Consider the following 13,080-nt stretch of genomic DNA (forward strand, 5'->3'; position numbering starts at 1 on the left):
CCGCGCGGCCCGGAAGCGCTCGCCGGGCCCCGCCCCGCCCGGAGCCCCCGGCGGCGCTGCGGCCGCAGGTACCGGAGCGGGGCCGGGCGGGGCGGATGGGAGACCCCCGGGGCGGGCGGGCATCGCTCGGTCTCTTGCGGGGCGGCGGGGCCTGCCCGGGGTGATGTGGGCCCGGCGGAGGGCAGCGGGGCCGGTGCTGCGGGCCGGAGCGGAGACTCTGCCCCGAAGCCCGGGCTGCTCTCCGGACCCTTTGTTAGTAAAGCGAGCAGCGTTTCGAGTGCGCCCAGCAAACCCTCGCGCGGTGTTGCGCTGCAGTCCGGAGGTGGTGCCGCTCGGGGATCGGGGTAACGCGGTGCTTTTCTAGCGTGGATATTATCTGTGAGTTCTGGCAGAGCTGGCAAAGGCCGGGTTAGCGGAGGATCACTGAGTTTTCCCTCGAGTTTTGCTGTTTGTTGATATCGGCATCATCCATCAGATAGTTTTACTGACGGTGCACCGATAATAGTTACAGTCGGTATAAATATTGTTGTTAATCTGCTGCTCACAGATGCTGACTGAAAATGAATAAAGAGAAGCAAGCCGATGAAGATGATGATGACAGCGAGCTGTTCGAAGACTTCACAGAGCATTTTAACCAGCTTGAACTACTGGAGACGCACAGGCATTTGATTCCTGTAGGAACTCAGAGCTGTTGGTCAGGACAGTCTGATGATGACGATGATGAGCAAGAAAGAACGGAGGAATGGTACGAAATGCAAGAGAAGAAAATGGAGAAACACCCAGAGAAATTGCTGCTCTGGGCAGCTGAAAACAATCGGGTAAGGCACTTGCTGTGTTCATATTTATAATTTACAAGAATGTTAATTTGAGCTCGCATCTGTAGTCTCATCCACAAACAGAAATTTACCTATACTTTTCATTCTTCCTCTGAGCTGCTTTGATCTGGTTTTGCAAGCCACAGTAAGGTAGCCCCCTTTGCAGCCCATGCACGCTAAAACATCTTTGGATCCATTGGCTTTTAGAACAAATTTTGATTCTAGTTCAAAGTTCAAGTAACAGCACTTTTCTTTTAACTTCTGTAAACTGAAAGCATGCTAGGCTCTTCATGGCAAATAAGCCTTTTAACTGCGGTGGCGAGGATGCATCCGAGATTTTCTAAGTGCTTTTGACACTGACAGAAATTGCTTTTCCATTGAACTTCAGGACCATCAAAACCATACACCTTGTTTCGTAGAATCACGTGAAGTTCCCTGTTTTCTTTAAACAGCTGAGCACCGTGAGGAGGCTCCTGACGGAAAAGCTGGCTCCAGTGAACGCTCGTGATGAAGATCAATACACTCCTCTCCATCGAGCTGCCTACAGCGGGCACTTGGATATTGCGCACGAGCTGGTGGCCCAAGGGGCCGACGTTCACGCGCAGACCGTGGACGGCTGGACGCCCCTGCACAGCGCCTGCAAGTGGAACAACACCAGAGTGGCCGCGTTCCTGCTTCAGCAGGGTGCAGACATCAACGCGCAGACCAATGGCCTGCTGACACCCCTGCACATTGCTGCGGGAAACAAAAACAGCAGGGAAACCCTTGAGCTCCTGCTGATGAATCGCTACGTGAAGCCAGACTTGAAAAACAACTTGGATGAAACTGCCCTTGACATTGCAAGGAGGACTGATATATATCACTACCTTTTTGAAATAGTAGAAGACTGCATAAATGCTGTGTCCCCATAAAAGCTTGTGAATGTGAGGTTTTCTGCCTCTTTCTGTTAGTGTTCTGCATGTCCATCGGTGGTGGTCTGTCTCTTTGCAACGAGGTTTTATTGTAAGATACTTCAGTATTCTCCTCAGGCAAAATGTCACTTCCTGCAGCGCAGCTCAGTGGTCACGCTTGTACTTTGAAGCGCTACTGCTGTTAGTCAAGGTAGTCAGAAAGTCTCAGTAATTTCTGTGAGTTTCTATTTAATTAGTGCAGATCTGGAGAGGCCTTTGTAAGTTGTCTGTAGTGTCAAAGCAGGAGGGAAAACTGGAATAATTACTTGATGTGAAAAAATTCTGGCTTGGTTATGCAGAGTTTATTACAGCTCACTTGAAAATTATTTTTTGAGAAAGTATAACTTTTTAAAAACTGCATGAAAGCTCAGAATGAATGTAACTTATTTGGGTGATACACAAAACGTTAAATGAACCTAATGTAAGGCTAATTATAAAATAAAATATTTAGCCCAAAGTGTTTTGTCATATTTTTAATTGAAAGCCCATTCATCAGTGCAATTGCCTCTTCATAAATCAAACACATTATTCATAGGATAAGAAAGTAGTTTTGGTTTATTTTTTTCCTGGTGTTTTTCGAGGAAGTGACCTTCTATCAAGATCTGTTTACTTTTCCCTTGCAATCAAGTTACATAAAGACTTAATGTCAAGAATGTGACATTAGCTGGAAAAAATGAGCCACTACCACGTGAGGATAAACAGCCAGTATACTGTAGTGTCTGATTTAGTTACAGGCAATTTAGTATTTTTCTTGCACTTTCAAGTTAGTACACTAAAATTTCCCCATGGTAAGGGCATGCAGTATGATTTTCAGCTTCAACTTTACCATCTGTAATTTAGAAGTGGAAAAAGTCGCTTCTCTGTTAAACGAATTGAACTGAAAATTGAATGTAAATGCCGAAGTACCATCAGCATGAGAGCTGTAGTAAACACTTCACTGTCCCATGCAGATGCTTTACTGAGTGATCCCAAGCTCCTTCCACGAACACATACGCAGCACGACTGTAGCAGTAGCAGCAGGGGTGGGATTTGTTGGCCCACATTTGGTGCTCTGATCAAGCTGTTGTGGAGGGTGTCACCTTTCAGAAGCAGTGTGTAACGTTCAGCACTTTCTGTTGGAAAATGGAGGCACAGCTTTTGAACTATGAGTGGTGTAACATGATTTTCGTGCTTATTGTTTTTGAAAGTTTGGTTTCAGGACGTCTGTGGAAGAAGATGAATATACGTTGAAATGTACCAAGGAATAATAGAGACGTGGATTACAAGGCCACAAGGCCACTTCAGTCCAATGAGCAGTGTCTGAAGATGCCTCTTTTTATGACCAAACTAGTACTTTTGAGTAGCGGTAGATACACATCAGTTAAACTGGACGCGGTCTCTTCCCTTCAGTCCGGCATCGCCTCGGGCGGGGATGACACGGCAGGTCAGTGGTGACAGCCCACAGCGGTACCGAGTTTGTGATGTGCGTGCCCCGCTCCCGCGGCCACGCCGAGTGACACGAAGGAGTAGCTGTCAATGGCACCCAGAGCTGTCCCCCAGCCCGCGGCGGCCGGGGCCCGCTGTCCCCGGGGCCGGCGGCCGGCCGCACCCTGCCTCGGGGGCCGTCCCGGCGCCTCGGGAGCCGGCAGCCGCCTCGGCGCAGCCCCGCCTGCCGGGCGGCCTGGCAACCCCGGCGCAACAGCCCGGCACAACCGCCCGGGCGCGGCGGCCATGAGGGCGGCGGGCCGGCGCATCCCCGCGGCGGCGGCCGGGGAGCCGGGGGGCGACACCCGCGGCGAGCACCCCCGTGAGCTCGGCCGGCCCCGGCCACCCCTGCCCCAGCCCGGGCCCGCCTCGCCGTGTCCCCTCGGGAGCCCAGGCGTTCCCCGCGACTCCTCGCTGATGGCCCCCGGCACGGCGGCAGGTGCTGGCCCTGGTGCCGTGGGGTGTCCGCGTCTCTTTTCAGCTCCTTGGAGACTTCCTGCAGCGAGGACGTCTTCTTGGGTGCCTCTCCGTCTACGGCCCCGCCTTGGGATGTCTGTCACGGCGAGGCACAAGTGGCCGTCTCTCTGAGTGGCCCTGGGGTGGCTTTGGCTACCAGCGCACCCCGTCTGGCTGTACCCGCCAGGGTCCTGTGCCATCCTCCTGTCCTGGGGAATTCTCAGCACTGGCGAGTAGGGCCTGGCTGAACGCTATAATGTATGGGTAGATCATTTGGTTATTGCTCAGTGTTGGGGAGTAGGGCCTAGCTGAACACTATCTATTGTAAATGATTTGGTTCACAGTGTATTGAAGGCGGATGCAGAGTAGCGTAACTTGACAATAGCATTCAGCAAAGTACATCAGCATTCAGAGGATTTATAATAACTGGTTGTTTTGCAATATATTTTACTAACAGGGCAGAAATGTGTATATGTTGAGCCACCTAGGAGAGTTAAAGAAATACTGGAGGAACACTTTCATTTTCAGAAAGAGGAATGCAATGTTAAACATCCAGCTGCAGGTAATTGTCTTTATCAGCAAGTGGCAAGTGTATGTCAGGAGAAGTGATGTTTTGAGGAACTGTGGCAAAATTACAGAATATTTATGCAATTGTGTGCAGAACATTTAGAAACAGCAGGATTGCATATGGTCATTATTACTTTTTTCTCCTTTTTTTTTTTTTTTTTTTTTTTTTTTTGGTCAGAAATTTTGAGACCAGAGAGAACACAGATAATTCCATATGATATATCAGTTTAATAAACCAGAAACAATTGCTAAGCAGTAGGCAGGTTTTGTTACCTTTTTCTTTGAAAAAAATGCTGTAGTTTTTAGAATACTGTTTTTCTTGGGTAGGATTGAGACCCATTCCTAAACTCACTCAAAATGAATTTAAAACAGTTGGATTCACGGGCAAAAATGTACCTAAATTAGGTGATGTAATCAGTACCCAGCAGATGTAAGGACCATTTGAGCCTGTAATTTTTATTACTGTGATTAGTCTCTGTAGGGTATTAAAGCACACACCTGCAAATGACTTCCTTAGGTAGCCCCTGTGTGTAGTAAGCAGAGGAAAAGAGGCACATTTGGACATTCTTTTGACTTGTCCTAGACACCTGTCGTTGCATGTGTCATGCTCTAAAAGTGCCTGTTCTTTTCCTGTTGACTGAAAAGGGGTCGTGAACACAGAGCTGAGTTGCAGATGTTAGCACTGGTCTGCTCAATCTTCTCATGTGCCTAATGTTGCTAAGAGCTGAACACAACTATTTTTTCTGCATCCCTCTGCCAGTGGATCAAAATGGTCTGGAATATTTCAGTCTGGTTGAATAAATGGATGCTACCTTATATGTTCTCATGACTTTTGAGGAGTGTCTCAAAGAAATGCATGTTACAAAGGCTTAAAGTACTAAAGATAATAGAGAAACTACACAAATATTTGTTACAAGACTGTATAATATGGATCTATAGCAAGACAATTTCAGTACAGAAATTGTATGTAAGCATAATGTTATAGGAATAGCATACAATGATAAATGATAAATATGATAAATATAGATACTGGTGCACAGATTATTCAGCAAGTACTGAATTCCTTTTTCAGCTGTTTGGACAAATAGAGATGCTTACTAAGTGGCACGGGCTCTGATAGACAACAGGTGTCAGGTTGTGGTTACTGATTTACACAGTTTAGATTACTAAAGTGTATTGTTTAAAATAAATTAGATGGACAGTAAATTGTAACCCTTCCACAAAATAAATTCGCTTTTAATTTTGTTCTGGTGGTGATGGCTTTGATTTTTTTATTTTTTTTTTTTTTTTTTTATTTTTTTTAAGTTAGTTTTTGGGTTGGGTTTTTTTGGGGGGTGGATGTTGTTTTCTGTATTTTCATGAGGGCATTTGGTATTCCAGTATGACCAAAAAAGGATGCTGACTGCATCAGTGGTGTTACTGCTGTTTCTTATTTATTATAGACAAGCTGTATTGTGCTTCAGTAGTCCTAAATTCATGCCTGAGTAGTCCTAAGAGCTTCTATAAACAGTAGAGAGCGTTGTTGTACCTTTAGCAATCTGAATTGCTCTCTGAAGATGTCAATCTCTTTTCATTAACTATGGAAGAACATTATTGTGTAGTTTTATATTAATTCTAAAACAAGCTGAAGTAATCTGTTATAAAGCTATTATTTTGTGAAATTGTTAACAGTGGCTCTGGAAGGAGTTTGGAATGTGAAGAACAATTTCTCCATTAGAAGCCTGAAACCAGTGTCACAGAACAGCAACGATTTACTTTTACAGCCTCAATTCTACTCAAGACATGCAAAAATGAAAAGTAAGAGTCAATAATAAGAAACTTTCACTATAACACCTCATTTTTAAGTTGCAGGGCATCTTTCTGCAGAGCTAATCCATCTCTTCCTTTAGTACGTAGGCAACAGACTTTGAAATCTTTGCGGAAGAAATCTGCTGTGTTGAGCCACCTTTTTTCATATTCTGAAAACTTTTGTAAAGGTTCCACATCTATTTTGTGGAATAATCACTTGGTTTGTACTGATAGATGGTGAGTGTTGGTTTCACGTTCATTATGAACCTTACTGTCCTTAACATCTAACCTTAAGAAATTCAACTGTTTGGAAAAGCACTCCTCCAGCACACCTCCTGAAAAGATCTTGATCTAGGTATTCTTTCAGGCATTTTCATATTTGCCTGCAATGGTCAGCTGGTGTTCTGGGAAATGTGTTTCTCTCTTCACAGTCTGTAGAGTGTGGCTTTTGTGGAGCAGACCTGTTTTTTATAGATTTTAGTGTAGTGTGTGCCCACATTCTCTCCTAACCTAACTGTCTTTAAACCCTAAGGAAACAGAGTTTGTTTGCTTTTTAAGAGGAATGTTTTTAGTGCCATGACCTGGCAGAATATATGAACTCAGCATATTTTGCCATTACATGAAGCTCATTCCCACATTCTTGGGGGATAGTGGTTTAAAAATACAGGAAGCTGCATGACTTGCACCTCTTTCTTCCTATCTTGATCTTGTGAGAACAGGAGATAGTGGCATCTTAGTTTCAAGAGCAGCATGGATTAAGCTGTTACTGGTATTAGAAGTGTATAACCAGTACAGCCTTCTGCCACACTGCCTTTACTTTAGAGTTTCTTAATTGTAGGAACGCTTAAGTTATAGAGCATACCTAACAACTACAGAATGACTCAGAGTTTTGAGATGTTGGCATTATTATAAAGCTCATGTACCTCAGGTTTCTACTGAAGGCAAGCAGAGTTTTCAAAGATCATGATCTTCTCCATTTCCTGTTCAGAACCATGAAGAAGAGCTTTAAAACAAAGCAGTTCGTTCAGATTGATGTAGGTGCTGAAAATCTGCTGATTTTCCTTTGGGAATTTGGATGGACCTTCATTCTCAGGGACTGCTGCTAGAAACAAGTGGCGCCCTCCTTACTAGCTGTGCTGCCTGTTTTGCAGTGGGCAGGCAGGCATCATGAGAGAAGAGGCGGCAGAAAAGATGCATAACGGGGTGAAAACTGGGCACAGTCTGGCTTTAGCTCCTATGTTCACCAAATCATCTCCGTTCATGCACACTTTTCTGTGTAAGGATCTGAGGAAGAAAGGAGAGACTTGGGGGGAGATGGAGTGGGTACAAATGGACAAAAGGGAAGAGATGATAAGAGAGGATGAGCCCACTGTGTTTAGTGCCAGAGGGAGAGGAACCAGTGAAGGAAAAGGAAGAAGCACTGATAAGGGGAATGAAAGAGGAGACACAGAAAGAAACTGTAATAAATGAAGGGAAAATATGCAGGTGATATAAACAGAAGAGAGAAAAAGAAAGAAAAAAAAATATATGTATTCATATTGCTGACTTTACTTAAGTAAAGGCATTTTGCTTCTTCCTTTTACTGCCTTTCCCTAAAAGTGACCAGTGGTTTGGAGGGCTCACTATGTGTGTCTCATCCATCCTTAGAGCAGATGTTGTCTTTTTTACAGATTGCTGAATGTCAGTGCTGTGAAGACCTGAGCCTGCTTTGATGTGTCAAATCAAACATCAGCATAACTAGCTACCTTTGGAAATGTAGATGTTTATTTATAGGATTTTAAATAAAGTTTTCCTTGAATATGGAGTTAGTTCCTTTTTGTTGTTTTATTCATATCCTCATACTACTTTTTAATCCAATGTTGTAAGTAGCCAAAGCTGATCCATATTTCCCCCAGCAATGAAAACATCACAATCCAAAGATTACAAGATGTTCTTGCTGAAAAACATGCAACTGTGAAAGTCAATATTTTCATAGTTTTCTCTTTTGCAAAGTGATTCTAAGTTCCAGCAGATTTTTTTTAATGCAATTGAAGAAATGCCTCATAATGCTTTAGGGTGAGTTCATCCATTAAACTGAGCATTTCACAAGGCAAGAGTTTGTGATTTGGTATCTAGCCTGATTTAATGAAAGTTTAATATAAATAAGCCTCTCTCCATATAAGAGCTATCATCATATCAAAGAACCACAGAGACAGCATGGAACCTGAAATCACTTGCCACTCTCACTCTTAAACCATTATTACAGTGAGGTAACACCCATTGAATATTAGTTTGCTATGTATTACCACAGTGACTTTTTACTGTCTAACTGTTCAGTTCTCCTTTCCTCTTTTTTTTTTTTTTCTTTTTAATTTTATTATTTCATTGCCAAACTTATCACTACTGTTTAGAAATGCAATTGTTATCATTGCTTTTATCATTACATCATTGCCTGTAATAGTACTAGTGATTAAACACGTTTTTCCAAGGCTGCATCTACATTATTAAGTAATGAAGCACAACAGGAGGCAGTCAAGTTATTAAAGCAGTTGGTATTGCGAGCCCCATAACTAGATTATATGTGGTTTAGGAGATTTACTTCAAATTAGGGCTAGTTTTGTCTCCTGGAGTGAGATATGACCCCGATCTCTGATGTTCAAATATGTCCAAAGAGAATTTTTACTACAAATCCTTGCTCTCTGTCGTGGGTAAAATGAGAGCAGTAGTGCTGGTTGCACATCACTGTCTCTTGCCATTGTGGCTGCATAAGATGAAGTCCAGTGCTCAGAAAACTCAAGGAGGATTGAAATTATTGATAACTGCTTACAAATACTCACAGAGCCAAATTCTGGCCTGCTGGTACCCACATGTGTGTCAGCTGTCTGAAGATTGTGTGGGACAGCCAGGAAAAAAAATCTGCTCTGATTTCTGCTCTGGTCTACACTGGTGAACAACAAAGCTGTGTGCTTCAATAGAAGACTGAAGAATGTCCTGGACAGGATCCTTCTTTCACAGTGTGCACAGCACATTTGTTCATGCCTGTGCCTTTGACCTGGAAATATCAACGTCACATGGTTTTAGTCCAACCTTGCTCACAGTCAGAAGTGAAACTGTAGCCAGGCAGAATATTTTAACATTGCTTTTGCTGCATATGCAGAAACATGAGTTTGTTTGTCCAGAAAATTGTCAGGCATCAGCTTTCAATTGGACTTCTATCTCTCATCGTATTTCCGAATTTTAAACTTCCAAGAAGAAAGATTATAATCCTGCATATGAAACACTAGGTGGTCAAATTACAGGTATTTAAACTTCACACTGAAATACAAAGTGTATCATTTATACAGAACAAAACTTCTTTCATCCCTTTTCATAGACAATTTAGGATCTTACTTGGCAAAACTAACATTGAAACCATAGGCACTATTTATGAAGAAGAGACTTCAACATCATTCTTAGTTTCATTTTGGTAGCAGACAGCATCCTCCTACGCTTTGAAGCTGATCACATTTTCTTATGATGAAAAACCCCACAAGGTTTCCCCAGCTGACAGAATGTCTGGGTTGATAGCTGTGGCTGAAAACACAACCCATGTATTACAGCAACTTTTCAACCATCTTTGTAGAAAGTTGACAAATAGCTTCAAAAACTTTTCTAGGCTTAAATATTTCTATAGTGTGACAACACAGAGTGAGTCAGAGTACAGGAGGAGGCCAGTTGGGAAGTTCAAGGTGAAAATATTTACTGCTGTTAGTGATGGCAAATATTCAACCTTCAAATAAGCAAAATATTTTTTATTTTGCAACAGCTTCATTACTAACACACAGCATATTATTTTAAATTCCTGACTATCAGCAACATGAGAACTTGCTGTGATTTCCACGTAGCAGTTAAAGCACTCCCAAGCTGCATATATAGTGCCAAGAAGTCTGTGTGGTCCTCAGTCCATGGGGCTATCTCCTGGACTGGTTTATCTCCAAAGCTGACAAAAGCAGATGTGTTCCCTGTGGGAGGTCTTCAGGCATCTGGCAACACTACTCAGCCTTCATCATATCATACTTCTCAGTGATGTCCATGGAGTTTTTCCCAAGTCTGAGTGAACAAAACTGCTTGACAACACCCTGCCAACACAAAGTAGCTGATGTGATTGTGCCAAGGATATGCTGTGTATTATGGCAGAAATGAGGCAAACTGAAGTGGACATGGGTTGCTGCCAGGCTGGTACTTCTTTCTCTAGACAAGAAATGAGATGATTAAAAGGGGAGAGAAACATCTGACCTATACACAGATCTGAGGACACCTGACTTCCAACCTTGGTCCTGACAGTGAGGTCACCCCTTGTATCCCTCACTCTACAGCAACACATCACATTTGGCTGTTAAATTTACTACACCAAGGTTTCTAGGAGTCTGCTAGACTTGTAGATGAAGGCACAGCTGTCATTATTTTCAGTAATGACTATGATGAATATCCAATTAAAATGCATTTCTGCTCTTCCCCATATGGGCAGGGTTTGAAGACAGCAGCCACAAAACATTCAGATCTGTAATTTGTAAAAATCCTAAAATATATCTCAAATATACATTTCATTTTGATGAATAATAGATATAAATTCTATAAAGATTTTTGAACCAGTGGACTACACACAACATGTAAATGTAAACATATATTTAGTTTCCACAGTGGCAGGTGTAAAAGGAAAATTAATTTAAAGTGACAATATTACTCATAGAAATTATTTAGGCTACTGTCCTCTCATCTTGAAATGATTAAATTCTTATTTGCCATAATAAACCCAATATTATTATAGCTCTGGATATCTATGTTGTGTATACAACTACAACATGCTGTGGATTTCAGTAACAGCTTGTTTTAAGATGCAGTGTAGAGCTTTAGCAGATGTTGTGTTGAGGAATTCAGAAAGCCATGTTTTGATCTCATGCTAAATAATTCAAGATATTTGTCTTGGCATAACAATAGTCTTAACATGGAGGCCATTGATGTGCAGATGAAAGTCACACTGAAGTTTCACTGTGAGACTGCAAAAAATCAGAAGTAACTGGGCAACTCTTGCTATGAATGCTCAAAGGAAAGTGTTGGTGTTTTTTTTGTGGTTTTTTTGGTTTTTTTTTTTTTGTTGGTGTTTTTTTGTTGGTGTTGTTTTTTTTTTTTTTTTTTTTTTTTTTTTCTTTCAAACTTTTCACTATTTGGCTTATAAAGATTTCCATGTTACATTGTCCTGAAACATTTCATAAATGCTGAATTAATACCAACATTTTTGTTGACATACCACAGGCAGGATCAGGCCTTGCATCATCAATGTAACCAGTCAGGCTTTGAATTTGAAACACTTAGAAGCAAATCTTAAAGCAATGGAAATGAAAAAATGACTAAAGACTCCTCCAAAATCACATATCAATGTTGAAAGCTCCTGAAGGAAAATAAGAATTGTCATTGCAGTTGATATGATCAAATTTATTGTGTGAATCAGAATTCCACAGAAGTCAATTGAGCTTTCCCACTCACTTTCACAAGCCCCAGATTTCTCATATTATCGGGAAAATGTCTGAATAAACAAAATAACTAACAGTTGTGTGTTTGGACCACTTTGAATCCTTGATTAATGCAGACTTGGGATAGTGTTCATTTTATGTAGTGTTAATTGTATGGGGTGGGCTCTGGATTGAATCTACATACAGCCTGAGGCTTCACAGAATTCTACTCTTTTCAGCATTGTATTTCTGTGGTTTTTTGTGTTTGTTGTTGTTGTTGGTCGTTTGTTTTGGTTTTTTTTTTTTTTTTTTTTTTTTTTTTTTTTTTTTTTTTTTTTTCCAGTTTTCTACTGAAGAAAATCAACTTCTCCACAATCCCATTTTGTGACTAAAATGAGTTCTTTATCAAGACAGGCGCTGGTGCCGGCCGATTCACCTCATCCACTAGGGTGGACTGGTGTTCCCCGGACATCCCTTCCAACCAACTCCGTGTGTTGCAGCAGGAAGCCAGATACCAACTCCAGCCACAGCTGTTGGCGTTTCTTCTATTTCACGAGTGCTTGCAGCAGGGACTATGGAAGTGTTATGTACACAGTATGGAATGACTATGTACAATAGGTTTATGGACTTGACTTAGCTTCCTACCTAACCTTAGCTTCTAACCTAATCCCACCCTCACACACAACTGTGCTTTATTGTTTTTTGAGTAAACAGGCCTGAATCACTTTTCTTATTAATATACAGTCAAGTCGAGGGCCTTGATGTATGTGGTATGTAAAATCTGTGCTGAAATCCAGTCACTGAGAATTTATGCCTGGTGTAACTCTGCTGCCCTCAGCAGATATATAGGAGAGGACCTTGGATCTACAGCTGTTGGATATGAGCATGTGCAAAGTCTGGAAACTTGTTCAGTTCTGTACAAACACTGAACTGTGTGAGTCAACAAGCTTTCAGTTCACTGAAGCAAATTACTTAGGAAAAAAGTTTCGAGCCTATGTGAAGTACTTTTTCACAGCAATTCTGTGAAGCAGAGCTGGAAAATGTAATTTTCTGGTAACCATGAGGTTTTGTAGTTTTGAAATAACTTTGAGATTTTAGAATAAACATGCACGATTCTAAGAAAGCTGTAAAGGAGCAAAAAGAATCCTCTTTTAAATTTTATTTTCATTTAGTTTTCAAAATTGTTGTGCATCCTAGAGGTGCTTTAAACTGATTGAATTTAGTAGGAATTCAAAGCTATTGTGGCAGCTGTCACTTCTTTTATTTATTTTTTTTCCTAAATAAGTGACTTATTCAAAATTGCTGTCAACCTCACTCTCTAAATCGCCTCTTTAAAAAAAAAAAAAACAACAACCAAAAAACAAAAAACAAACCCCAAAAATCCCCTGCATCTTCCAAGGGAGGCCATGGAATATAGTGGGTAGATCATAGCTCAGCTGGCTTGGGAAAACCCTTTCACTAGAGTTTAAAACCTCTGGCAGTTTCAGGTGTGCACTGGAAGAAATAAATGAGAACGCACATGAGAAGCAGCAGAGCAGTCCTGCTTTCTCATGGGCAACAGGGCAGGGGAGA

The 13,080-nt window shown here is 41.7% G+C and overlaps 2 protein-coding genes across 2 annotated transcripts; both read left to right on the forward strand.

Moving 5' to 3' along the window:
* Positions 1–9: 9 nt before the first annotated feature.
* On the forward strand, positions 10–2,222 carry ANKRD49 (ankyrin repeat domain 49). Its single transcript, XM_040056290.2, has 3 exons — positions 10–68; positions 548–818; positions 1,268–2,222. The coding sequence occupies exons 2-3, from the start codon at positions 561–563 to the stop codon at positions 1,724–1,726; spliced, it is 717 nt and encodes a 238-aa protein (XP_039912224.1). The 5' UTR covers positions 10–68; positions 548–560; the 3' UTR covers positions 1,727–2,222.
* Positions 2,223–3,475: 1,253 nt separating this feature from the next.
* C2H11orf97 (chromosome 2 C11orf97 homolog) lies at positions 3,476–7,796 on the forward strand. Its single transcript, XM_040055222.1, has 4 exons — positions 3,476–3,668; positions 4,143–4,247; positions 5,924–6,049; positions 7,711–7,796. Exons 1-4 carry the CDS (start codon positions 3,476–3,478, stop codon positions 7,716–7,718), a joined length of 432 nt encoding a protein of 143 aa, XP_039911156.1. The 3' UTR covers positions 7,719–7,796.
* Positions 7,797–13,080: the final 5,284 nt, after the last annotated feature.

This window comes from Hirundo rustica, chromosome 2 (genome assembly GCF_015227805.2).
Source record: "Hirundo rustica isolate bHirRus1 chromosome 2, bHirRus1.pri.v3, whole genome shotgun sequence".
Taxonomy (NCBI): Eukaryota; Metazoa; Chordata; class Aves; order Passeriformes; family Hirundinidae; genus Hirundo; species Hirundo rustica.